The 26936-nt window shown below is 58.0% G+C and overlaps 1 protein-coding gene across 4 annotated transcripts in view; it reads left to right on the top strand.

The window, feature by feature from the left end:
* SEMA7A (semaphorin 7A (JohnMiltonHagen blood group)) overlaps positions 1 to 25985 on the top strand; it is a 34159-nt gene extending 8174 nt beyond the window's left edge. For 2 of the 4 annotated variants that reach the window (XM_080607775.1, XM_080607776.1), the window contains 13 exons: positions 16061 to 16194; positions 16909 to 16959; positions 17231 to 17326; positions 17676 to 17760; positions 18321 to 18431; positions 19510 to 19649; positions 19970 to 20148; positions 20333 to 20441; positions 21103 to 21301; positions 22841 to 22956; positions 23530 to 23681; positions 24277 to 24344; positions 25087 to 25985. In XM_080607775.1, the coding sequence (XP_080463901.1) occupies positions 16061 to 16194; positions 16909 to 16959; positions 17231 to 17326; positions 17676 to 17760; positions 18321 to 18431; positions 19510 to 19649; positions 19970 to 20148; positions 20333 to 20441; positions 21103 to 21301; positions 22841 to 22956; positions 23530 to 23681; positions 24277 to 24344; positions 25087 to 25436 (1790 nt within the window). In that variant the 3' untranslated portion in view covers positions 25437 to 25985. Of the gene's footprint in view, positions 1 to 3171; positions 3431 to 16060; positions 16195 to 16908; positions 16960 to 17230; positions 17327 to 17675; positions 17761 to 18320; positions 18432 to 19509; positions 19650 to 19969; positions 20149 to 20332; positions 20442 to 21102; positions 21302 to 22840; positions 22957 to 23529; positions 23682 to 24276; positions 24345 to 25086 lie in introns of those variants that run through there. The other 2 variants (XM_080607774.1, XM_080607773.1) reach the window with 2 other exon arrangements.
* Positions 25986 to 26936: the final 951 nt, after the last annotated feature.

Genomic DNA, 26936 nt, shown 5'->3' with positions numbered 1-26936 from the left:
CACTTTTTTCCTCTCAAATTCACTGCTTCTAAGTCTTCTTGCTCCCAAAGGTGAAATACAAGGGGTAAAACGTAGCAGCTCTGGTCTTCCAAGGCTCTGGAATGGTCATTTACACTTGTGTCCCAGCCTCATGGGGCATCAGCCCATCCTGCAGCAGGGTCTCTGTGCCAACACATGCAGATTAGCAGTCCCAATCTCTTCCAGGGAGGGAGTGTGGAAACACATGCGTAAGCAGCGACTGTCCTGGTGAATGTCCTCAGCCCTTAGTGCCACGTTCGGAAAGATGCTCCTCTGCTCTTTTCTGAAGCTGTCACAGCTGATGACAGCCAGAGATCGAGATACGCCTGTTAGCTTTCTGGAAGAGAAGGCACAGCAGAGAGAAGATCTCGCCTGGTTTTCACGGGGATAAGCAGGTCTACGAGCTTGGCTGCTCCTCCATCCAGCCTCAAGCATGCAGCGTTGCTCCGTGCTGCTTCGTACCTCTCTGCAGGGCAGCTCTGCCCTGGGGTGACTTATTGGTGGGTTATTTTCTCAATGCATGGCACAGCGTGAGGCTGCTCCCTTCAGCCTCCAGATCTCATCTGTATGCTGTAACGTCCTGTGCAGCGACTGGGTGTTTGTGCGTGTGAGTCAGGCTCACCCCAGCTGATCACAATCGTGCTGCTGCAGCGAGGGTGCTTGCAGGGAGGAGGAGGAGGGATCCTAAAGAGAGCTGTAGCTCCTGGGGGGAGCAATAAATCGTTGGGGTGAACGCTCGGTTTTAATGAGGCCTGTTGATCTAAAGAGAGATGTAATCAGTGTTTTGGGTGGGATGCTTGTGTGTGCTTACGTGTTCCACCACGTTTTTCTTTCCTTTGCTGTGGGCTCCTTTGCTGGCGAGCTGACCCACAGAGATGGCTCGGCAGCTTTGTGTTTAACCATGTGTGATCTCCTGCAGCCCAGGGGCTGAGGACAAGCACCCGACTGTGCTGACTGCCGGGGCTGTCTGCTGTGCGTTGGAACTGGCCTGGCCTACCCCAAGACCTTTTTCCTGGGGATTTGTCAGCCTTCCCCTATCTCCAGGCATGAAGCCCTGATAGTTAAGATCCAGCACAGTGATCCCACGTAACAGGAGCGTGCAGCAAGCTGTCTGCCGAGTTTCCTGCTCGGTGTGGGTGCTGCAGCATCAGTCTGAATCCAGGACCACAGCGCGGTCGCACTCATGGGGTGGCTCAGCCGGTGGCACAGGAGATGGAGTGAACGTTTCCAAACTCGTGGGGGAGTTGGAAGCTGGATTTTATACACAGGAGCATTGTCTTTAGCTGTAGGTGGGGGGAAAAAACCCCTATAAGCTAACCATGCAGGGTACCAAGCTTTGTTAGTCAGAGGCAAGGCAAAGGGCAAAGCAAAGGATTTACAGCTCTAATAAGGCAGAAACTCGCCCAGTTCATCTCTGATCAGAACCCCTCTGTGTCACCACGTGGTGACTTTGTTGAGAGTGGGAGTTGAACGCCAGTCTCTCGGCCCACCAACTGTGTCGGGCCGTGAAAGACAAAGCAGATAATGTATGCAACTTTAATAGGGTAGCCTAAATTTGGGGTAGGTACAACATGCCAGCTCTCTGAGTTTATTAAGGAGCCAGCATGGGTTGTACGGCTTCGGCTGTTGGTTTATGAATGGTGCCCTGATGTTTCTCTTTCACTCCTGACTGTGTGAAAGAGCCTTAATGGATTACACATTTTTCAGCAAGCCTTCTCTGACCTTTACCGCAAGAAGGCAAGTGCGAAGGGCGGTTAGCACCTCTGGGGGCACCGGGGTGGGTAAAGAAATACCCGCTTCTGGGGCAGAGCGGGCAGTTGCTTCGGTGCGAGCAGCAGTGCAGAATGGTTCAAGGCTGGGAATCACCATGTCCAAAAGTGAAAAACCAGAGATGATGTGTGCGTTATCACGCTGTAATTACCCAAGCAGATATTTGGTTAAAGAAAGAGCTGAAACCCCATGCTTCGGCTTGGAGGGAAATTCCTGTGGGTCCTTACAAATTCACAAGCAGCTGGCTCATTAATTTTTTTTGCTTCCTTCAAAATGCCCCCTCGCACTGCCACTGTTCATCTCCGTCAGGTGCGGGGCGGCCCTGGGTCTAGCTTCAATACGGACTTTGAAGAGCACAGCTGCATCTCTCAGCCCTGCGAGTTCCCCGCGGGGCTCTCCTATTCTGGTCACGTCCGACCTTGCTTTCCTTGTGCGTAATTCCCTGCTCTTCTCATTAACAAACCTCGCAGCGCTCCACAAAGGCTGTCAGCCCTTGCTGGCCTCCTGATGGCGAGAGGAGGTCTGGCAGAGCAAAGTGACTTCCCAAAGGCCGCGCCGCAGCCCTGCGGCAGGCTGGCCCCACAAGGTGTGCTTGGCATCTCCTCCTTTCAGAGAAGGGAAGCGGAGTGGAAGTCAGGGCAGGGTCTTAGGGAAGGGAATATGTACTCACCGCGGCTCGTAAGAGGATTTCATCCTCTCAGTCACTCCCACGCTCTCACCCATACACGCGTAAGCTCCGGGATGTGAGTTTGACTGGTTTAGCAAGGATCGCTGACACCGAAGGACACTGTCGTTGTGTCTCTGGTATTTGTGTCAGGAAGAATACCAGACCCGTGATGACAAATTTTAGGGTCATCTCGTGTGTCGTTAGGACTGATCCTTTGTTATTATCTTCTCATAGCGCTAGCAGCAAAAAGGCTGATGCGTGAGATCCGCTGCAGCCTCGCTGCATCCTCCCGCGGGTCGAGCAGGGCGCTCTGTCCGTGAGCTGCCCCTGCTGCGGTGTCAGAGCGCGGCTGTCCGGGCTCCTCGCGTCCCCTAAGTACGGGAGCAGCACCCTTTGTTAGCAGTCTTTGCACCCTCGGGGTCTGCTGTTGCTTCTCGTGCTTTCTCATACACGTATTTTCATTCTTACTTCATTTATACCAACTTCTGTTCCTGCTCTTAATGTTCCTGCTATGAGCCTCTTCGCTTTCTGAGTTTACTGCAGGCTGTGGGCCAGCTGCAGCTTTTTCAAGAGGGCGATCGAAGCCGTCAGACTCCCACCTTTCCCTCCCAGAAGTGGGGCTGAAAGAAAGGAGGACCAAAAACTCCAGCAAAGCCTGAAGGTACCAGGGGCTGAGGATCCAGCACCAGCAAAGAGTCACTTAAAAAAAAAAATAAAATTGAAAGGGCTTGCTCAGTCCTACAGTCCCCGCCTCCGCTGCCACTCATTGGCTCTTCTCCTCACTACCCACTCTATTGTATAAGGCAACCGATGCGGCTGTCAGCTTCACAAGCTCAGGATCTCAGCTCGCCGAATCGCTGAAAATGGGCAGCAGGTCCCTGGTCGCCCTCCTCGTGGCCCTGTGTGCCTGCCAGCTGGGGGTGCGGGCGGCGGGGCGCTCCAAGGTGAACCCCAGGATCATCACGGCTCCCCAAGGTGAGTCCTGCCCGAGACGCAGCACCGGCGTGCGCAGCTGCCGGCTGCTCCCCGCGCCGGCTTTTCCCCTCTTTGGAGGGCAGTCGGGCTTTTCTGAATTGCTTTTGTCTCTTTAGGGAGACTTCGGGCTCTCGCTGTAACGCCTGTGATCTCTGGAGGGGCTTCTGGTGTCCTTGATAGCTTTTGGTGAATTTTTACAGCTGCCTTCCTGCCAAATCCTTTCCTTTTTGTATTCTAAAAGCGTTTTCCTACAAGCTGGATATGTTAAAGGCTGTCAAAAAGCCCACATCCTGAAAAGGGCAGAGTAAGCATTTCCTCTAACTCACGGGGAGAAATGGAGAAGTGTATTTGCATGAAAGTTAAATTTCTAATTAATCCGACATGCTTACCCTGGTAGCTAGCCACACGTGAGTTCTGTGACTAAATATTTACAGAGGGTATCTATTCTCAGGGGCAAATATATCCAACGGCAGGGACACAGGAGGACGGGGCTGTAATCTTACCAGAACTGAACAAAGAGCTGCTCTCAAGGAGGAGGCTTACGCGGAGAGCGCAGCCCGAGATCCATGCGTTGAAAAGAGCAGGCTAACGCTTGCTGGTTTTATCATGCGTCTTCCCGGCTCTTTGAGGAATACCCTCCAGGGAGGCTTTAACAAAAGACCCCGTCTTGTCCCCGGCGGTTATGGTGTTTGTCTAACCCTGGGGCTGAGCTGAGCTGCAGATCTCATGCTGCTCTGCAGTACAACAGCTCCTCTGTGCGCAGAGAACTTCAGAGGACGTGGATTTTCTGTGGTTTCTTCTGGACCATCTGTTATTCTTCTGCCGGGAGCCGCTTGGGCTCGTTTCTGCCTGGGATGAGGGGCCAGGAGCAGAGGGAAGGGCCGGGGGTGTGCGAGCAGAGGTGGCATCTAGCTGTCAAACCTCATGCTGGAAGGGAGAGTGGCTAAAGGTTGCCATTAGTAACGCCTCATTAATTTCATTCCTGGGTAAATGAAGCGGGTACAAAGAAATTGGTACAGAAGTGGGAGAGGAGCCGGAGGATGGGGTCACGCGTTTCTCGGTAGGAACTTCCCCTGCCCCGCTTAAGGGAAAGGAAAAGTTGCGTCGCTGTTGGGTGCTGGGGTTGGAAACGGCTGTCCTGGGGTAAAAGTGGTCTGGGGGGGGGAAGCGGGCTCGAGGGGTTGCCTTTCCACCTGTTCTGTGTGCTGCTCTTGGCGTGCGCACGCGATACACTCATTTGGCCTTTCCGAGCATCTGTGTCAGATGGTGGCTTCCCTGACATTAAACGCAGCGAGGAGCTGGCGCCGAGGAATACCAAAGCCAATTAGCGCTGGGATGCTTCCCTCAGAAGGGATCAGCTTGTGCTTTTCTCTGTTTTTTTCTTTTTCTTTTTGTGAAAAAGCTAAACTGGGACACGATTTCAATTAGGGAGCTAGCAGGGGCAGCTGCGCGGCACGCTTGCTGAGAGTCACTCGTGGGTCTCGTGTAACGGATCGGGTTGTGCTCGGCGTCACCTCTGCCCTTTGGGAAGCGGGTCTGCGCGGGGTGAGGCTGGAACGTGGCTTGGGGCGGGAGGAGAAGTGGGACAGAGGGACAGCGGGGGTGTGATGGAGCCCTCTTCAACTTCCCCAGTGCTCCAAACCCGGTGAAAGGCAAGCGCGGCGCCGTTATGGTGAATAACCTGCAGGTCAGCACGCTGGCAGTGGGGCTGGTGCCGTTGTAGGGTTTGGTTTCCAGGTCGAGCCCCGGGACCAGGTGGAGCAGGGCAGCAGTCGGGCTCCTCGTGGCTCGCCCTGGCTGTTCGTGCTGGGGCTGGTGTGCTCCGAGCGGTGCAGTGCTGGCCTCAGCCCTGGGCTCTGCAGGAGCTGGCGGCTCTTCACGTAATTCAATTTCTTACACGCCACAGCCCAGCGCTAGCACCAGGTATGGCAGTTCCAAAGACACCCAGAGATGTCACAGCCCTGCAGGACGACGGAGAAATTCCCTCCTGGCGCTGGCCTGAGCCCAGCCCTTTCCAGGAGGGGAGGGTAAGTGTGCAGCATCCATCCCCGGGCTGCTGCTCTGGGGGAGAGAAGGAAAGTGGCGCTGGGAGAAGCTGCAGCTGCCCTTTCCTCTCTCAGCCCCTGCCCTGTCCCCTTGTCGCCACCCTGCCAGGTTTGGGGAGATCCCTGGCCCTGCTTCAGGCAGCCAAAGCCACTCTGCTGTTTCACCCCCCGGTCCTTCGTTGTCTGATTGCCGTGGAAGAACTAGGTGAGGTGACATTGTGTGCTGTCAGCAGAAAAAAAAGGCTGCTGGCTTAGGTGGTACAACCCAGAGCTCCGCTCTGAAGACAAAGAAACCGAGTTGGCCTGCCTCGGTGTCGGGAACGGCTCGGCCTTAAGTGATTCTGCAGTCCTGGGGACTTGGACTTGCATCACTGGGACGTGGCTGGAACAAAGTGTTCTGCAGGTCTGCCTTTATCTCTCCTGGAGTGCACTGCACATAAACCCAGCCCCGAGGCTCAGACAGGGCGCCTGCTCTGCCTTTATTTTTCGTTCCTGACTCCGTAACGCAGTGCAGGATGGGGCGAGGAAGGGGCATGTTTTCCCAAACAGCAGCATTTAGCCCCAAAGGCCGTGGGGAAGGAGCTCTGGAGCTCTGGCAGCAGCCCGCACAGGTGGCTGGCTCCCATGTAACGCTGGTTAAGCAGTTCTTTGAAAGCACGTCTGACTCTGCAGGATTTCTTCCTCTTAGGGAGAAGGCAGAGCAAAGGGCTGAGGTCAGCTCCTGACCAGGGGTCATGTCTAAAGTACTTAAGATCCCTTTTTCTGCTGGGGAGTTTGTCGCCTTCCCCTTCGCAGCTGACCCGGCACGCCTGGGCTGGGGTCTCCGGTGCCAAGTTCCCGATCCGCTGAGATCTGTGGGGTGGGAGCGAGTGGGGCCGTAGAGCCTGGGCTGCTACAGAGACAGGCGTATCAGGCGAGAGCACGGTGTGCAAGGTTATATTTCCTTCTGTTTGTCCTCCCTGTTTCCCTAACTAAACACCGGCCAGCTGGGCTTTGTTTGGAGAGGTGCACGCAGCTCCCACGCCGAGCTTCTGCACGCCAGCCCCGATAGCGCCGCTGTCCCGATCCCTCTGCAGAGACGCGGGCTGGGCAGAGCTCTCCGGGTGACAAACCCTGGACGGAGCAGGGAGGTGGCACCCCAGGCTGGCTGGCTGCTGACCGGAAAGTCACCGAGCATTGGGAGAGCCGAGGAGCGCAGCGAGGCGCCCGAGGGCAGGGGCAGCCAGCTCCTCTCACCAGGCGGTTTTGCAGCACGGGAATCATTTTTAGCCACCGCCACTCTTCAGACTGCCGTGTCCTGGCTTACCCCTGCGTGCGTAGACCTGAGACAAACTCGCAGCCCTTTTCTGGCTCCCTGCTGCGGTCACACCTTGGGGTAGGATGGAGGCTGACGGTTTGATTTTCCCCCGGTGATTGACAGACGCGGCTAACGGGGGTTTCAGGGCTGGAGGGTTTAGAGCTGTTCTGTTCGCAGGAGACAAACAGGTTTTGCAGGGCAAAAGGAAGATCGTACCATTGACCCTTGGCTGCCTCATCCAAGTTGAGCAGGCTGGAGCCGGTTCAGGGGGAGTCAAATTAGAGTTCCCGGAAAAACCCCGCGCTGCCCCTAGTCCGGAGGCTTTGCCAAGCCTCAGCTCAGTGGGTTGGGAGGAACGCTGCCAGCAGCGAGTGCCCCTGCCTCCAGGAGCTCTTCCAGGAGCTCTTCATGCCTCCTTGTGCCTGGCGCTGCCTTCAGCTAGCGAAGGAAGGTAAGAGCTGATGGGGGACGGAGGTAAGAGGAGAGATGGTGGTGCCACCACCAGCTTCTGCTCCGTGGTGGCACCGTTTTTGCAGGTGCCACGGTCCCAAGAGTGTGAAACATCTTGTAGGGTACTTCTACGCAAAGCTCTCACAGCATCAACATTTCCAGGAGAAAGCTTCTCACTTTCCCAGCAGTGCTATTTTCTGCAGCCGGCTCGTTTTCACAGGCTGGGTGATGCTGGTATCATAAAATGTTGGTTGAAAATATTTTTTGCTCTGCGCAGATTGAAAAAAGACAAACAAACCAAACAAACCGAGCGAGTGAATCACAGCCACCTCCTGTTACAAGAGCGTGACACAAAACCAGCAGACATGGGCAAACTAATAAAAAAAAAAAAAAGTTGTGGCTGCCTCGCTGCAACGCTCGGGGCTGGGCCAGAGCCAGATCCGCAGCGCTGTGCCAGCCCTCGGGCACGGCCCTGGGCAGAGCTGGGGAAAATGGGGCTGGGAACACTTCGTAGGTGATGTAGTCCAGCTCGGTGCCCTAAGGCAGGCCAAACTAAATATAAACTTCAATACACAATGCTTTTTAAAGAAGCAGAAGGGCTGGAAGGAGGAAATTGTGCATTGTGCAGCTCTGTCCTGCTGAGCTGCAGCCTCTGGAGCGGAGCTATTCCTGGGTGCCCCAAAAATAGGACTTGTTCCTCCTGTTCCTCATCTTCCCGTTCTGCCTTGCCGTGCCAGCTCCACCCGGCGTGCCTGTGTCCGGTGTGTGCTGGGAGGCAGGAGGAATGCTGTAAGGCTTACAAACACCTCCTGCAATCTCCGCGAGTTTCAGAGCAGCTCCGGTATGGAGCAAGGGGCTCCATGCCCCTAATAAACCTCATTCAACCCTACTGCTCTACTGCTGTAACTACCCAGCCCCAAACGTGAACCCCGTTGTCTTGGCAGCCCCCAGCAGCTCTGACTCTGCTTAGTCTGGAGTGAATTGTTTGCCTGCGTTGGCTGCGGAGAGGAGCAGGTGCCACGGGCTCGAGGAGCCGTGGGAGTTTCCGCGGTGAATGCGGGGATGTTTGCAGGCAGACACAACAGCCGGGGGGTTGCTCACACTGGGAAAGGGTTGGAAGGGTTGGGAAGTCTGACTGGGGTCCGGATGCCTGGGCAGCTTTTGCAAGCTAGCAGTGGCTTGCTTTCCAAATCTGACTCATGCAGCCAAAGATGGGCAGGGAAGAGGGGATGTGGTGTGTGCTGGGGACAGCAGGAAGGGGATGCTTGAAGGTCTGCGTAGCCTTCCCTGCCCGAAGCCAGAAGGGAGATGGGAAGCCTGCAGCAGGGATGCAGAGAGCATGGTAGGGCCCTCCTCTGCTGGCTCAAGTCCCTTTGCTACGTGTGTTACCTTGTCTGCTTCGTGTAGGGAACTGGAACTTCGTCCTTGCTTTGGAGCCGCGCATCTCTCCCCGCTCCGTGAAGCTGGCGCCCCGCAGAGGCTGGGCGGGAGCAGCCCGTGCCCACCTCCCGGCCCCGGGCAGGGGCTGGCAGCGGAGGGCTCACAGCCCGAAGGATGCTCGGCTGCTGCAGGCTGTGCTGCTGTCGGCGGGGAGATGGCTGCCAGTTAGGGTAATAGGGAAAGCGGGGTTTGTGCACAGAGGTGCTCGCGGCAGTTTTGATCCTGGGAGGCTTTTTATGAGAAGCCACCCTCTGGAAGTTGATTTGCTTGCTAGGAGGGGCAGCCGCACTCCGCAGATAGCTCTCCTGCTAAAAACGTCCTTTTGTCCTGGGTTTTCCAGGGGCCGTACGACGAAACGCCGTAATCACAGGCTGAGGCTCCCCCGGCTTCCAGCGGAACACGGCGCAGCTCGGGCCTGTTATTACGGAGAGCAGCTTTCGGAAGGGAACAAAACCTGGCTCTAAATTTAGCACCCCCAGTCGGTGGGGTGCAGCCTGCGGCTCGCTCGGGGCTGGCAGGGAAAACGTACCTGCGAGATGACAGCCCTGGCTACGAGCTGCCTCCTGGGGCACCTGGGAAGTCAGATCTGCTCTGGACTCATCTTGCAGAGGCACGGTGCTGCAGAATTTTGGGAGGGGGGGACATGCAGAAGGGGCCAGGGCATGTTGGTAACGTGTTAGCGTGCCTCCTTCCTGCTGCCTGAGCGTAGAAAGCACCGCAGTGCCTGTCATACAGTCATTTTGCGTTTAATTAGGAGAAACCTGCCTTTCCTGGAGCGCCAAACACTGGCTCGAGGCTTCAGAGGGCTGTGCGGTGCTGCCTGCGCTCGCAAAATCCTGGCTGATGGCAGGAGCTTTGAATTCAGGGCTCGTTTCTTCTGGCCGCAGGTTAGGAGGCTTTTCTCCTTTGTTGCTCGCTGAGGGGGCGTTCGGGACCGACGTCTGCTCTGGCTGCAGCTTGGCAGCCCCTTGCAGAGGAAATAAAGGCTGTGCAGCTCACAGAAAGGCTTTGGAGCAGGCGTGCCCGTGCCCAGCAGCTGCATTACCAAGCGGAGAGGTTTTTCTCTTTCTTTCTGCCCTGGCTCACCCCTGTGCTGAATAGCACTGCCAGGGCGCTCCAGAGCTTACCAGAAAGAGTGGAAATCATTAATCTGCCAGAACGCTTCGTGTCTTTGATGCCATTTTAAGAAAGCACGTTTGTCTGGCTTGGCTGTGCTCTCTGAGCTCGAGCCTTTCCCCTGCGTTAGCGCAGCCCTTCCGGGCACGTCGGGCCGTGCAGGGGCTGAGAGCTTGAGCAGGAACAAAGCACTCGATGACATATCCCCGATAACGCTGGCTGAATTGTTTCCTCTGCTCTGGAGCGTTTTGCTCTCGATGGCACGAACATCCCACGATTGCAGGGGCTTCAGGAGCGGCTGGGGAGGAAGCCAAAGAGAAGGCAAGCAGCGGGGTTTGGTGGCAGCAGGGAACGTGGCTTGGCTCGGGGTGGCAAAGTCCCTCTGCAGAGAGGCAGAAAGACAGCGGGAGGTTTCTTGGCAGGTGATTAAACGGGGCTCGCCTGCAGGCTGTCTTGGGGGCGAGACAGGCTGAGAAATAGCAAGCAGCTGAACTCCGCCGCTCGCTTGCTGCAGACTTAAAAGAAGAAAGAGGAGCGAAACGCGTAAGGCGGGCAGGTGTGGTTTTGAGTACCGTGGGCTTCCCAGCCTCGCGTCTCCCCTCTGTGCTTTCACACCTCCTGTGGTGGCAACAGCGGCTTTCTGCAAGCGCCGTGACCCCTTTGTGCGTCCCCTCGATGCTCTTCTGCCTGCAGCGGGCTGCTTCTGCTGCCCGGTGCTGGGCTCGGTGCTTTTCCACCTGAAGGGCTGGTCACAGATGGAAAATAAAGAGAGCAGCCCCAGCACTCGCTCTCAGCTTGGGAGAGCTTTCAGTCCAGCTTTCAGGAACCAAACCACAGCAGTTCCTGCAGGATGGAGGGCATGGCAATGTTACTGTCAGGGCTTTTACAGCCCAGGCTGATGAGAAAGCACGTTGCTTCCATGGGGAAACCATTTACGCTATCCTTTTGGACACACCCTTGTTTTTTAGGATGCAGGAAGTGCATCCTGGGGAATGTGGCTGCAGCAAGGCAGCACTGACCCCACCTGGCCAGGACCCTTCCCTGGCCCACGAAGGTGCTGTCGTGCGGTCACGAAATGCTTCGGAGATGACTGATGCCCCCAGAGGGGTTTGTCTGACCTGCTTTCCTGGTCCCTGCCCTTCCCAGAGCAGCCGGCCACAACCTCTTGGACTCCAGCTGTACTAAAATGTTTGTGTTGGTGTTTTGTCCTGCCCAGGGACGGGAGGGATGGAGGCAGGCTGGCCGCAGCCCTGCTGCGTAAGGCTCTCGTGGTGGGCAGGCGGGCGGCAGCTGCCAGGCGTGGGGCACGAGCGGGGCTCCCCCCGTCATGGGGAGCTGCGTGGTCGCCGAGAGGGCTTAGAGGAGCAGGAAACACGTGCGTCTGCATCTGCATCTTCAGCACAAGACATTTTTGGTGCACCGGCTGCCTCATTTCCACTGCTGCTGCCCCACGGCTCTGGAGTGGTTTGGCCCGTGCCGTGGGGGATTTGGGGGATGAGGCAGGGAGTGTCGGCATCCTAAAAACACCTCTGGGGAGAGGAGAGAGACTGGGAGGGGAAAGCAGGCAGCACAAAGCCCTTCCAAGATGCTCTGGAGGGAGGTGAGCTTGGAGGGGTCAGGGATAGGAGCCTCGAGGGCTGGCTCAGTTCTGCTCCTTTCGGTCTGGTCCCTCTGAGAAGTGACTGCTGTCACCTCCAGCCAGGGGGGAGCGGGGGATGCCAGGCCAGGTTTTACCCGAGCAGTGTGAAGGAAGTGGTTTTACCTCTTTCTCAGAAACCCCCCAGGCAAAAGCGTATCTCTTTCGGCACCTTGAGGTGGCTGGGGGCGCGTTGGAGACCTTGTGATTCACAGCCCTCCAATTCCTCTGTGGCGGGTCAGAACAAAACCCCCAGGGTGCCCCTCCTGGGTCATCTCATCTAGAGAAAAAGCATTTGTCTAAAACCAGTACTTTTTGCGGAAAAGTCCCAGAAAGAGCGGTCCCAAGGGGAGGGCGAGACAGCTCTTGAAGCACCTCCCCGGCCCAGCTGGCTGTGATGACAGAGACTGGTTTCCTTGTGTCATGATCCCATGTGATTTCACGGAGCAAGGGAAACCTCGTGGTGAAACTGGAAGTGTGGAGTGTTGTAGGGGCTGGGTGAGTAAGGCAGTGAGGCTGGGTTCTTCTCCCTGCCTTTAAAGGACAGCTGCCGACGGCCCGTGCCGTGCTGCCTGTCGTGCGTCCGGTGGCATTGAGCCTGGGTGGCCCCGATACTCCCCAGAGAGAGGCGGTGAGCAGGACCTCACAACGCATTCCTGGATTTGCTCAGCCCTGACTCACGGCCGGGCTCGTGGCACAGGTGTAAGTGCTGGGCCCCCCTCCGCATTGCCCGGCCGTGAGTCAGCACCGAGAGGAGGCTTTTCGTCCTGTCTCCGAGCCAAGCTCAGCCCGCGCAGCGAAGATGGATCACGGCAGAGACGGTGACGTGCCACGGTGAAGGTCATAACCCCTTCCGTCAGCTCAGGAAGGAACACACAAAGCCGGGGAAAGGAAGGAGCCAGGAAAGGATCGGCGCTGTGATTCAGGCAGGACCTAGAGGCAGCAGGGCAGGTGGCGGCGTCACCGGCGTCATGCCGGCGGTGTTGGGTGCGTGACGGTGTTGTCACAAGCCCTAGCGCTGCTTAGCAAAGGGGTTTGAAAACCCCTGTGTGCCCCTAAAGGGCTCAAATCCTCCTGTGGCTGCCCGGTTGGGAGCTTTTCCAGCCGGGGCTGCACAGATGCTCCCCGGACCCCGTGGTGCAGAGCAAGGGCAGTACCAGGGAGCAGGTGAATTCCTGATTCCTGATGCCTGATTTCCCCTCTTCGTTTATCCAGGCAGGGTCCCCAGCTGACAAGAGTTTTATCAGCAGTGAAGGATTTCTCTGGGACGTTGCTCTCGGCTGCATCACCACTGTGCCCGAGAGGCAGAAGGTCCCCATCTCTTTCTCTTTCTTTTTTTTTTCCTAATCTTTTTTTCAGTTCTTCATTTTAAAACGCTGGCGTCAGAGCGGATCCAAACAACCCCGTCCATTTTAGGGCAGCACCAGGGAATCGTCGCCCTACAAGGACTCGCCTGCTGCCCGTGACCCAGCCGAGCATCGGGGGGCCGTGGTGGGGCTGGCAGCGTTTCCCCTTCAGCCGGGAGGACAGCGGAGCTTGCAGCTGACTCAGCCCCCAAGCTGGGAATGGAGCTGCTCTGATGAATTTGTCTGTAACGAGCCCGCACTCCCACGCTGTTTCTCTGGCTGGAGCATCTGCAGACAGCTGCTCTGGGGAGGGGGCTGCGAGCAGGTTTCTCCCGCGTCCAGAGCGCTGCCCAGGCTCTTGGCTCCTGGATCCGCAGCAAACCAGAGCCCTTTGGCTCGTCGTTAAAGCACTGATCCCCCAAGCCATGCCTGAGGAGGTCAGCCTGTGCCGTCCTATGCCCCGTTAGAAGCAGAATTTATCTGTGTCACTCTGTTTAGGGTGGGCCTCCCTGCCCTTGTCTGCAGCATCTCTCGTCCTTCATCTCCTCCATTACCTCACCCTCCAGGCATCCTCCGAGATGCACTAGGCTCCCTCCCTCTCCCTCGTTTAATATTATTATTATTCTTCAATCTGCTGTGGCATTCCTCATCTCGCCGGCAAAGCACAAAGCTGCTCTTTCTCCTATTCATCCCTCCGGCCCCGGGTTAGCATTTCAATTGACAATTGTGCCATTGATTTGTGTGCTGACGGTGGGGTTTGCATTAAATGCCAGGCGGAGAGACTCGACCGGGTTAGCAGGGCCCTGGAAATCTGCCCGCCCCATGTTTTCCGAAGCTTGGGGTCGTCCCCTTCTCTGGGGACATAGCCTGGGCACTGCGCCGTGCCCTCAGCCTTTAGATGCCCTCATCATCATCCCGGCTCTCGGAGCTGTTTCTACCCCAAAACCATGGCACGGGACAGCAGGGCTGCTCCCACGGACCTGCTGGATGTGAAAGGGATCGAACCTCTTGCCAAAGCCCGGCTGTTGAAGGCAGAGCAGGGGCTGAAGGGGCTTCACAGGCCAGCCAGCACCCTGGCCCGGAGGCAGGGGGACCCAGCACCCGCTCACGGAAACACCTTTAGAAGTCTCCCTGCCAGATCAGGGCAAATCAGAGCTGCAAACGCCTCTGGGGCCCTGGCTAGCGGCGCTGTTTATTCTCAGCTCGGTGATTCAATGCAGTCCCCGGGGAGCAGCAGGATAAATAACGTGTTGGCGCCGACCAAATTATTGTTTTGGGCTTGTTTGTTTCTGGCTGCTTGAAGAGAAGTGTGTCCTTGCTAGGAAGCAGGTTGGCACAGCTCTTGGAGCCGACCGAACAGGGCTTGTGAAAGAGGAGCTGTTAGGAAAAAGCCCCAAAACGAAACCAAGGGTAGCACGATCGCAGTGCCAGGTGCGTGCAGGAGGGCGAGGTGGAGGGAGAGAAGTGGGGAACGGCCACAGATTGAGGGCTGGAGGCTTGAAAACAAGAGCAAAAGTGTGCTGAAGTCCAGCCAAACCTGCCCGTGGCGTGTTGGCCGTGGCTTGTGCTGGCTGGGGAAGCTTTCCTGCAAACGTCCCACGCGTTAGCCAAGAGCCGCAGCCTGGAGGGTGTCCCAGCCAGCCACCCCGAGGGGCTCCCCCACACCACTCGTGTACTGAATCGGGGGAAAAAGCCCTGAATAATCAGGCATTCAGGAGGCTGAGAGACCTCTAATACTGCTTTTTTTTTTTTAAATTTTGGGCTCTGCGGGGTGTTGGCAGGACCCCTGTGCAGCACGCTCCGGGCGGGGAGGAAGCATTGGGCTGTGCGGCGATCGTCCTCTGCCCCTGCCAAGTGGCCCTATAAATAGAGAGGGACACGTGCCACTGATTAATTGCCTGTCTCTGCAGCCAGCCAGCTCCCGAGGCAGACGCAATCTTTGTCTGCTGGGAACAGCAGCGCTTGGCAGGAGAGGCCCTCTTCTTGGGAAAAAGGGAGAAGAGGCAGATGTGGAAAGGGAGCGCCAGCGAGGTCAGTCCCGATCCGAGGTTTTTCCCCTTGGAGGAGCTGGATTCCACTCCCTCTTGGTGACTGCTGCAAACTACAGCTAGGGACAGGGCAGCCTCCAGCTTGCAGCGCGTGCTGCCGTGGTGCTGAGCCCTGCCCGGCTGCCGCAAGCTTCAGATGTGGCAGCACCATCCCGGAGGGGCTGCAGGACCTCTGCCTCCGACCGGGAGAGAGCAAAGAGCCCGGGGGAGGATGCTGGAGGCTGTGCTGGCTGACCCTGCGCCGCTGCAGCCTCCCACACCTGAGCTGGCGATGCAGAGGGGAGAGGAGGACGATGCGGGGAACGGGAGCTGGAAAGGCTAGAAGGTGAAAGAGGAAGGAGAGCTGGGGAGGGCGAGCAGCCCTTCCTCCCCGCTGGGCTCGGGACGCTTCCCGTTTGCAGCAACCGGTTGTGACACGGGGGCCTGGCTCTTGCAGCTCACCTCCGGGGCGTGCAGCCCTGCTCGTTGCAGCTGCTCACCTGCTTCCTTCCCCTGCAGCATCGGGGCTTTGGCCCTGGGGGCTGGTGGCTCCAAACGCCGTCCGTCCCACCTCAGCCTCCAGGGGAGGAGGCTGGCAGTGCAGGTGGAGGCTGGCGAGGAGAGGCGTGATGCTGCTGTGCAGATCTCCTGCCCTGGGCATTGCTCAGCCCAGAAGGAGCCTCTCTGCTCCTGGCGAGCCTCCTCCACCCCTAACCCATCACCTGGACGTGGTGCTCGCTTTTCAGCAGCTGGAGGAGCCGGGGCAGGCTCAGACAGACCTCACGCTGCATCCAAAGCAGCTGCCTCCTGCAGCCTCCCCCCGGGCCGAGGCTGAGCTTCCCCTGCACGCAGCACCGCTTTCAGCTCGGGGCTGGGAGGCGGGAGGCAGTCGGAGCAGGCGGGGAGGCCGCGCTCACCTGGCTGCCGGGGGGTCGGCGATGAGGCACTCGCAGCTCCCGCTCGCCTCTTCCAAGAGCCTCCCGCATCAAAGTTTCCCTTCCTCCCCCTCCATCAGCAGCCCTGCAGGGCCCAGGCAGAGCCTCGCCGTTGCGGAGCTCTGCTATCCTTGGGGCCGGCAGGATGAGGGCACAGCTCCGAGCCCGAGAGCTGCCTGGCGCTGGCCCAGCCGTCCCGCAGAGCCCCGTGTCCTTGTTTTTCTCCTCGCTCGCCCCAAGGACGCGGGAAGGGAGCCCATCAGCCTGAGCTGGCTGCGGCTGCTCTCTGCAGCGGGCTGCGCCTGCACTGACGAGTATCTCCTCTCTGCTGCTCCTAGGCGCGAGGGAGTACGCCTTTCCGAGGAGCGAGAAGTACCCCGTCTTTTACCACAAGGAAAACACCTCGGCCATCTACGTCGGGGGGGAGGGGAGGCTTTACTACCACAACTTCGCGACCTGCGAGAACTACACGGTAAGGGTGCTCTGCCTGCACGTCTGACCCCAGAGCTCCGTCACGAAGCGTTCGGCATCCGTCTCGCAGCCCAGGTGCCGTGACCCTGCTCGGTGCCTTTGCAGGCAGCAAAATCAGGACTGGCAGGGTCCGGTCTGCGTCCGGCCTGCCCCATCTGCCCACGCCGTCGGTGTGTTCAGTGCCTGCAGCAGAGGGGAAGCGTCCTGTGCTAATCGTGGGCGGGTTCTTCCCAGGCTGTGGTCCTCCTAAGGTCTTTGCTGCTAGGATTTCTCAGGTGGGGCACCCTTTCTTTGGCATGGAAAGGGATGCTCAGACTCGTGGCACTGGGGAGGAGCTGGGTTCCCCTCCTCTTCCACTGTCACTGCCCAGGCTGCTTTTTCTCAAAAGCAGCAAGTTCTGGATCAGCTGGGCACCAAGTTAAAACAGCAGGAAAGCCCCAGGGGCAGTTAGCTTTCACATGACCCATTCTTTTCCTTCTCAAACAACCCAATCGCTGCAGTTTGTGCCCAGAAGCTTCCCTTCTTGTGCCCAGAACAGCAGGGGTTTGTGTGTCCCAGCCCTTGGACACCCCGAGCTGCAGGGTTTGATGGCCTTCTCACTGACATGCTCGCTTTGCTTCGTGCTAAAAGAGCAACTAGCATGCGAGACGCAGCCCCTGTTAGCTGTCTTGGAGAGGGAAGCAATTAAAGCTTCTTTCTTTCTCTTTTATTCCAGGTAGACTTCCCCGTGGAAAGTGGAGGGCAGTGCTTGAAACCTGGGAGTCCGGTAGGTCCTACCTGCAGGGGAACAGCGTGCGAGGCTTGGAGGGCTTGGGCTGCTGGGGAAGGGACTCTGTAAGCTCCTCACCTGCTTCCTCTGGGTGAAGACCTCCAGTGGAGGCCGGGTGGGATGATAGTGGTATCCTCCTCTGGGTTTAACACCTATGGAAAAAATAGGAAGCCATATAGCAGGGTGCTTGGTAGTGCTGCAGGCTCGGAGCTGCAGGGCTGTGCTTTGCCATCAGCAGCTGATCAGGGGCCTTTTCTTTCTCCTGCAGGAGGACAATAAAAATTTCATCACCTTAGTGGCGAAGCACGGAGATGGGATGTTGGTGTGCGGGACCGGCGCCTGCGCTCCCACCTGCTGGAACTTGGTACGCTGGAGTTCCCTCAGCACGGGGCTCACTGATGGGGGGACTGGAGCTGAGCTGCCCCGCTCCTCCTGCTGTCTTTTCCACCGGACAGCAGCGGCTCTGGGGGATGCAGCACAGTTTGGGAGCGGGCCCAAAGGCAAAACAAGAGCTCAGGAGTCCTTGATGCCCATGTAGCTTAAACTCCCTTGAGGAGCTTCTCATGACGGCATGAGCAGAGCCAGAGGTTACCCCAGCTCGCTTGGCTGGGGGAGAATGCAGGCACCTGGCTCTCCTGCCCAGTCTTGAACTGATTTTTCTTCTTATCTTACCTTATCTCACCTTATCTAAGGCCCTTTCTGTCCTTCCCCAGACGCAGAGGCAGAAGAGCTCTCCGCAGGACGGCAGAGGTCTTGCTCCTTTCACCCCTGACGCGAATTCCCTTGTCGTCGTTGACTGTAAGTCTGACTGCTCGCGTGTTTTGGGCAGCAGTGCCATGCAATTAGGGTGGGCTCTCCGTAGCGAAAAGGGGCACCTGGGAACCCTGAGGCTGCCCCGAGGGCTGTGTCCCCCTGCTTTAGCTGGCAGTCTTGCTTTTGCCTCATCGAGATGCTCGTCCTTCTAGGACAGAGCATGGCACGAGGTTGTTTATTCCTTTACTGGGGAGGGGGCTGAGGCTGTGCAGGAGGGCAGAGTGCAATGGGAAGGGTGGGGAGGGAGGGTCCTGCAGTAACTCCACTGCTGTGGACATGGTAGAGAGGGAGAAGGGGCTCCCTTTCAGAGGCAGAGCAAGAATTTATCCCTGCTGCTCTGTAAGAGGCTCCAGAGTGTTCCCTGGGAGTCCTGCTCAGCCCCAGGCAGTGAGGACTGGGTTTCCTGACCTGTACCCACCATTTCTGTCAGCCCCCTCAGCCTGTCTGCGTGCCCACGCACTTCTTGGCTCTTTGCTTTCCTTTCCCAAACTCTCCTGCCCCCGCTGGAAAACAGCCTGCTGCAAACGTGCCTTCTTCTCCCACAGATCCTGACATCTACTCCACCATCAAGAAGAGCCAGCAGAACGGCAAGATACCCCGTTTCCGGCGAGTGAGGGGGGGTGGAGAGCTCTACACAAGTGACACGGTGATGCAGAGTGAGTACAGGAGCGTGGGATCCACTGCTTTGCCCTTCCCAGCAGCTAATTTGGGCTGATCTGGTCCTTTCCGGTGAGGAGGAGCCCAGTGGCTCCCCCCAGCTCTGCTGCTGCCAGCTGGGGGAACTTCACCTCCCTGCTTCTGAGCCAAACCAACTGGCACACAAGTTCCTCTTGCTCGGGGCGAGGAGATGGGGAAATGGAGAGAAATGGGTGGCGAGTCCCGTGGCAGAGGCTGGTTGTGTAAAGGTGCCCATCAGCTGCTGGTGGAAAGAGGAAGAACAGCTTCCACTCAGGGCAGTGACTCTTTCCAAATCCCCAGCCGGGCACGACCGCGCGGCAGGAGCCTGTTGGTCTGCACGTGGGGCGGGTGGGAACGGAGGGAAGGGACCCTCCTCCGTTTCCACGGCCTTGCTGCTTCCCCCAAGCATCCCTGGGGAATGGGAGATTGTTGAACCCCTGGCCAGACAGAAATCAAACCCAAACAACCTGGGGCAAAACAGGATTTGGGCATGCAGAGCATTGGCAGGGCAACCCAGGCAGCAGCAAAGAAACCCGCTGGACCCAGAGCCACGGGGCTGATCCCGCGGTGACAGAGTTCCCCTGCCATGGGGCTTCTGACTAACGATGCCTGGAGGGACCCTGCTGCTGCTGGGGATGCCCTTTGTGGCAGCAGTGTATTAATAGGAAAAGCATCACTGGGTTTTCCACGCCAAACACGAACAACGGGGCAGCTCTCTCCACCGAGGGAGTCTTCCTGCGTGCTTCTAGCTCTGCCGTGCAAAAGGGAGAATGGGTTTCCTTTGCTGCTAAGCAGCCGAGGCTTCACTGGGCTCTGGGGGCTTGGCCTTCAAGGAAATGGGTGCATGGGGGAGGGAGAGGAAGGAGAACCCGCTGGGAAGGTGGTGCACGACGTGGTGGGAAGGTGGTGCATGGTCTTTCATGTGCTGTGACCGGTCGTGTAGAGAAAAAGGGACTGGGCATGTCCTTTACCCATCGGAGGCTTTCAGATGAGTTTGCGTTCCTTTAGTGTGCGTGCTCAGGCCAAGGTTTTCTGACGGCTCGCTTCCCTTTTCAGACCCTCAGTTTGTCAAAGCCACCACATTAAAGCACGATGAGAGTCACCAGGACAAGATTTACTACTTCTTCCGTGAAGACAACCCAGACAAGAGTCTCGAGGCACCCAGGAACATCTCCCGAGTGGCCCAGCTGTGTAAGGTACCATGGGAGCAGCGTATGGCGGGGAGGCAAGAGTGTCACAGGGGTGGTAAATGACCCTGCCAGCTCATGTTACCAGTATGTGAGTTGGCCCCACTGGCTCCCTGCACCTATGTCCTTTGGCCTCCCATCGTGCCTGTAGGGGAGACAAAACCCTGCCGCGTCTCGCCGGGATGTTAGAGAGGTACACAAGCGTTGCAGTGCCCAGTGTCAAATACATCTCTGGAGCATCCCCCAGTTACCCACCCAAGATGCTGGACGGAGAGGGCTTTGTGTTGTTCTCTGCCAGTCCCTGACTCCCTGCTTTTTCTCCCCCACAGGAGGATAAAGGGGGAACCAGTTCGCTCTCTGCTTCCAAGTGGACCACCTTCCTGAAGGCCAGCTTGGTTTGTGTCGACCCCGCCACCAAGGGCAACTTCAACTGGCTGCAGGATGTCTTCTTTGTCCCGGCGAGTAACTGGAGGGACTCCAAAGTCTACGGGCTCTTCACAAACACCTGGTGAGGGTCTTTGCAGGACGGGGGGATGCTGGAAGTCCTTGCTTTCAGCCCTGTGTTCTCTCTGGCAGGCACGTGGCTGGAAAATTGCCAGAATGGACACGGGGCAGCAGAGTTTTGACACGTGCAGCCATGCCCCAGGTGATGGCCAGTGCCTCCCTGACCCTCTCTGCCTTGTTGCCCCCAGGGGAAGCTCTGCTGTTTGTGTCTACTCCTTCGGGGACATTGACGACGTGTTTCGGACCTCCAAACTCAAAGGCTACAACGGTCCCAACCCAGAGATCAAGCCTGGGCAGGTGAGTGGGGGATGAAAGATGCCCACATAACGAGGAGAGCTGCTCCCTGCTCTGCCACTGCTGCTGCCAGAGTAGCTGGGGCAGGTGAGGGTCCCAGCCAGGCGGGCGCCGGGTTTGGACGGGTTTGTAGGCAATGTGGGAAGGATCTGAGCTTTGTTGCTGGAAACATGAGGAGGCTGGATAGGGTCCAACACCTTTGTAGAAAGAAAAGGGAGAGAGGCTCTTATGTGCCGTGGCAAACAGGTCTGAGTGCTTCTGCGTGACGCTGGAGGACAATGTCCTGCATTGTGTTCGCCAACACAAGGCATTTGTCCACCCCGATCTAGCCCAGCCCTTAATTTTTTGATACACAGCTGACCTGGCAGGAAATAGCAGCATGGGGAGAGGCTGCTCCAGGCTGCTGGGGGATGGCAGGATCTGAATCTCACAAGCTGCAGCTTTTGCAGCAGGGGAAGGGCTATGGGACCGCCAGGTTTGTGGCTAAGGTGTTTGCCCTGTGTTTTGCCACCTGCTTTGTGATCCTGTGCAGCAGACAGGGCAGGCAGCGGGCTCTGTGCCGGGGTGGGAGGCCCTGTGCCCTGTCCTTGCCCTTCTGTCCCCCAGTGTCATCCCCGGGGATCTGCCTGCCTCTGACGGTGCCTTGTGTTCCCTCCTGGCGCAGTGCGTTTCCTCTGGACAGCACACCCCCAGCGAGACCTTCAAGATAGCCGACAGCCACCCGGAGGTGGAGGACCGGGTGGAGCCCCTCGCCCCCACCAGGAGCCCCCTGTTCCACAACAAGCACCGCTACCAGAAGATCGGGGTGCACAAGGTCTCTGTGAGGGAAGGACACCAATACACCGTGCTCTATCTGGCAACAGGTACTGGGAACGTTTGGGATCCCCTGGCTGCTTTCCCCTTGGGGCAGGGAGCCAAGGGAGCTTGAAAGCAGAATTCCAACACCTGGGATTTACCCCGTTGGGTGGTATATAGGTCTCAGGCTGAGTGTTTTTAGGGCAGACGAGGGGTGGCAAGGCCCTCCCCAGGTGCAGTTTTACAGTTTTATGCTGCCAAGCAGAGATCCTTTGACAAAGGGACCCGTGCTGTCACCTCCTGTCCCTGCTCGCTCTAGTGCAGCAGCGCAGAGTTCCTGTGGCTCTGGCTGGAGGCACGGCCAGCTGATCACAGCCGCCGGGGTCCCCACGGTGCTGGGCCAAGCCCGAGGTTCCGCTGCAGGCAAACAGGATGGCAGAGCAAAAGCTCTGTCCTCTGTGCAAAGCTGGAGAGCTCAGTCAGGGCTGCCTGGCTTCTCAAGTGGTGTGAAAAGGTGTTTGAAAGGTCCCTAGCGCAGTGCTCCCCTCTCTTGCCCGTCTTGCTGCCCAGGCTGGCACCCTAGAGCTTTGCTCGTCCCTTTTCTGCATTGGCATTGTGTTCCTTGGCGTTTCTGAGAGGACTTTCTCGAGCTTTTGTTTCCCAGTCCGTGACTGAAAAATGCAGACAAGCCTCCGTAGGTGGCCTGGGTTGGGTTAGGGCCCACCCATGCTCATATTGTTATCATGCTACAAGCGTTAGCTAAGTGCATCTAATGCCTTCCAGATCCCTACAAGGGAGCTTGTTCCATGCTGCAGGGCTTGGCAGGCAGCTTCCCACCCACGCTGGGGTGGGTGCGAAGGCAAGGGCCAGCAGCTGGGGCGAGGGGGCGTCCTAATCCCTGCCTGGCCCCTCCTGGGGTCACCTCTTTCACCTCCTGGTTGGTGGTGGGGAAGGCGTCAGCTCTTTGGGAAGAGAAAACCAGGCAACAACTAAAAGAGGGTAAATGGCGAGGATTCCCGAGCCCTGTTCTGCCAGCGTCAGTCTTCCCGTACCTCTACCAAACTGACCGACTTTCTTAAATCACCAGTTTCTGAAGTCATTTAACCGGGGAGAGAAGTTGCTTTACTTAAAATCCAGAAAGGCAGAAGTCCAGGTTTCAGCCTCAGGCAAGTGGTGAGCCAGAGCAGGCCAGTGATCAGATCAGAGATAAGTTAGGGAGCAGTTGTTTTTCCTTGCTCTGAGGCCATTAGAGTGCGGCTGAACACAGCCAGCACGGCCAAGCCCCAGAGGGCGACAGGAAATTGGTTCCTCGTGGCTTTCGGCTGGGAGGATGGCAAGGCTCTGCCATGGGAAGCACTACTGTTTGCAGGATGATTTCCCAGTAGCAGAAGAAAGCCCCTTCAGAGAAAGGTTCCAGGCTCCTCTGGGGGGCCGGCTTCAGGAATACAGCCTCGGCTGGCTCTGCAGAACGGGCGTTGTCTGCCACGACGAGGGCTGAGGTCCCAGAGCCGGTTCTCTGCCCGCTTTCCCCACCTGTGGCTGCAGTCCCCCCGCCTCGCCTTTCTGCTCAGCCTGCTTCACCGGGGTTCTCCCGTCTTTCTTTGCAGACAAGGGATCCATCCACAAGGTGGTGGAGCTGCCGGAAGGGGTGCAGAACATCATGGAGATCCAGGTCTTCCCAAGGAAGGAGCCCATCCAGTCCATGATTCTGGACCACGAGAGGGTGGGTCTCTGCCTGGCCGGGCTCCAGTGCTAAACGCAGCGGTGGAGGCAGGGACAGACAGGTTGATGCCAGCCCCGAGACCTGGAAGTAGCCCCTGGCTGGGTTTGTGGGGGGATCCTAGCAGCCAGGCTGACGTCCCCAGGGCTGGATGACTGTTCAGACCCGTGGGCAGAGGAGCTGTTCAGACACCACCTCTTCTGGAGGCGAGGGGAGGCTGTTTGCTGCCTGGGTCAAATCCCAGCCCGGTGTTTGGCTGCCCCCGCAGTTCCCCTCTCGCTTTCCGGCCCTGCTGGCAGCTGAGCTGTCAGACAGCGCTGCTGCTCCGTCCCGGAGGCGACAACCGATGGAGCAAACTTATTTATACCTCGGGCTGGCGGGGGAAGGATGGCTGCTTGCCCTCCCACGACAGAGAGCAAGCTCCGTATGACTGCGCTGCCTGGAGAGCGACCAGCCCTGCTGGTGGGATCCAACCCGGAGCCGCGGGAACATTTCCGCCGAGAGGTGCTAGACGCTCGTACGGCGGCGCTGGGGCAGGGTGCCGCGACGCTCAGCCCCTCTGCTTCCCTCCCGCAGGCGATGCTGTACGTGGGCTCGGCGAGCCGAGTGGTGGAGGTGCCCATGGCCATGTGCGGGCTGTACCGCAACAACTGCGAGAGCTGCCTGCTGGCGAGGGACCCGTACTGCGGCTGGGCCGGCGGGCGCTGCCAGTCCGTTTATCAGAACAGGTACGTGGCGCCCACAGCTCGCTGCTTCTCCGATTCACCCGGCTCCTTTATCTCCAGAAGTGCCTGGCCCTTTCCCCTTCCTGGCCCCATTCCCCTTCCTGGCCGGGGTTGCGGGTGGTTTTGGGGCCGTCTTCCCATCAGAGGCAGGTCCCGTCGTGTCCAGGCAGTACCAGCACACACCTCTGTGCGGCCTCTGCAGGGATGCGACCCTCCTGCACCACCCCTGCTCAGTGGGAGGAGAAGTCAGTGGGTTTCCTACAACCTGAGCACCCAGCTCTTCTGCTGCCGCTAGAAATGCGCGTGGCTCCATCGCAGCAGAGGTTCTGCTCCGTTACGCTCGTCCTCAGAGATGAAAATTAAGGTCTGCTGATTGTGGTGCTGCTCAAAGCGCTGGTCGGTGGTGGTGAGGTGAGCTGGTGGGTCTCACGGTTGTCATCCACCAACCTCCTGAGCATGGGGCTGGAGTTTTTCCCCACCCAGCTAGGTGTTTAAACTTTCTGACCCACCACGTCCCTTAAGGGCCATCCCTTCCGTAGCCCCAGAGCGCAGCTTCCCTGCCGTTACTGCATTGTTAACGCTTATTCCTGTCTGCTAGGGAGGTGCATCAGAACCTGGACCTGAACCCGTGGCAAGGAAAGTGCCAGAAGGGCGAAGTTACGGAAGGTATGTAAGGGGTTTGTCCATGGTGTGTCTGAGACAGGGTGACTGGCTCTCAAATGTTTGTGCGGGTTGGGCGGGCTGTTACAGCCCGCTGCTGGTGAGCTCATTATGACCGCACCGCAGCCGGGACACCGAGCGTGTCTCAGCTTTGAGCTAACCGCTGGATGATGTGTTTGTTAGCTAAAAATCAAACAATGTAAGTCAGGCCTTCAGGATTCAGTCCCACGAGCTTGATGCCACATTGCTGCCTCTGGTGGCCAAACTTAGGCCCTTAGGCTGAGGCTGAGACAGTCAGGCATGACCTAAATGACCCTACCCAGCCTGCAACTGCACGGAGCAGCAGACGTGATGAAACTCTTCACCTCCTACCATAAAGCAAGCAGTCTGGCTGCTATGCAAACACACCAGGCTCACAAACAGCCCTTCGTGTCCAAGGAGCTGTTAGCACATCTGGAAACGTCTACACTGCCATAAACCATCTTGCTTGGCCTCATTTCTCCTCTGTGGCAAGGCTTAGCGCTGCGGTGGGGTGAGGTCTTGTGAGCTGGGCGGGAGGGCTCACACTCTGGGGCTGCTGATGCCCAGGGAGAAGAGTCCCGTGGACTTCACCAGGTGTGGTTCATGCCCTGCTATTATCATTAAATGGCCATGTAACATGTCCCCATCGACCCACGTGTTCTTCCCGCCGGACTTGTGTGGTTCCCGGAGGCGCCAGTCTCATCAAATCCTTCCCAATCTCTTCCAGCAGACACCTACCAGAACATCACGGTCGTCCCTTTCTCTCGCTACTACCTCAACTGTCCCGTCGAGTCCCACTATGCCACCTACAACTGGTACCACAACAACACCCTCATCAAGACCTGCAACAACACCCACCCCCAGATGGACTGCTTCTACTTCATCCAGAACGTGAGCCACGCTCACTACGGCCACTACCTCTGCGTCTCGGAGGAGGACGGCTTCAAGCAGGCGCTGGTGAAGGAGCGCCTGGTGAACCAGCTCCGCTTCATGTCGCAGAAGGGCCGGGCCACCACGACGCTTGGCTCCTGGCTGCAGCTGCTCCTAGTGGTGCTGTTGGTGGAGCTCTTCCACTGAACGGGACAGGACCGTGTTCCCACCTTCCCTGCTGCTGCTGCTCTTCCTGCACTTACCGTCCTGCCCCGAGGCGAGGTCCCGTTCTCGTAGGCGCTCCTTGGACATGAATCTTTGTCTCCAGGGGGGTCCTGCCGCTGCGGGCAGCAGCCCCTCCATCTTTGGCCTTGATGGAAGAGAGAGTGGGAGGAAGAGGCAGCTACAGGGCCAGACGGAGCAGGGGATGGGGGCGGGGAGGGAAGGGGCACCCAGTCGCACGGGGGACACTTGCTGTGCCAGAAGCGTAAACGGCGTGGCTTCAGCCTGCCCCCGAGCACATCCTGAGCGTGTACTGGGCGCGGACTTTGTTCAGGGGACTATGCAGATGTGCATGCACTGATCCGATCCTCAGGGCACGATGGCTCCTCTCTTTGGGAACGTGCATGTGATGAAGAGGAGGAGTCAGCCCTTGGCCTTTCGGACTGTTTGATCTGCGCTTCTCTCCAAGTGGGGACTAATGCCTCCAAGTTTTTTGTGGCTAACGCCTGCCCGAGCTGGCAAGCAGCTGGATTTGCTCCCAGTGACATGACACTCGCGAGTCCCCTCCTGCTCCAGAAGGGTTTTGTCCTTTCTCTGGCAGGTGGCTGTGCCCTGGGGGGGCATCGGGGCTCACGCTGGGAACCTGCACGGAAGGGCAGGCACAGAGTTAGCGTTTTGCATGGAAAAGGCTTGGAGGATGACTAGCTTTGGGGTGTGGGGAAGGGACAGACCAAAGGGTCCTCGCTTTCCCGGAGCCTGAAAGGAGAGGTGGAAGCGGAGCCCCAACCAAACCCGGGAGGCCCTGGGAAGACGTTTAAACGCACAACTCTGCCGCAGGCAGCTAAGGGCATTGAGCTAAGCAGCAGGCAGCCCTGCTCCCAGAGCTCCCTCCTCGCCAGGGACTGGGCTTCCTCAGGGAAAGAGGAGCCAGGCTGCAGATCTCAGGGCGCTGCAGGCAGGCAGGGGGGCTGCAGCCACTTCCACCCGCCGGGAGCTGCATGAGGAGCCAGGGGAGGGTGGGAGATCCCTTCCCTTGGGCTCTGAGGCCTCCGAGCAAGACTAAACTGTGAAAAACGGGATGCTCTCCCTGCGCTCGCGCGCACGGGGCGATCCCGCACCTTGTCCGAGCCTTCCCCAGCCCTCTTGACTTCTAAAAACCCCCGGCTTCGGGCTGTGCAAGGCAGGGGCATCGTGTCCAATGCTTCTGCTGCCTCCTGCCCCCTCGGAGGCTCTGGGTGGAAAGAGCACTGGGCAGGTTGTGCCCAGCCGAGCCCTGGGGTTTTTTGGCAAGGGGGAGAGATGCCATGAGCATCTCGTGACTATGGACAACAGGCCAGAGCTTCCTACTGCACTACATTTCCACGAAACCTCCCCGAGTCTAGGATAGAGCTTCTTACATCTCTTCTCAAAGCACTTTAACTTTGTGAACTAACAAATATCTATTTATTATCGATGACTCATTACCATACTTCTATAATTTTGTAA

Source organism: Anser brachyrhynchus, assembly GCF_964034855.1.
Source record: "Anser brachyrhynchus genome assembly, chromosome: 11".
NCBI classification, from domain to species: domain Eukaryota; kingdom Metazoa; phylum Chordata; class Aves; order Anseriformes; family Anatidae; genus Anser; species Anser brachyrhynchus.
Note: the sequence above shows the minus strand (reverse complement) of the source record. Positions and strands in the feature narration are given on the sequence as shown.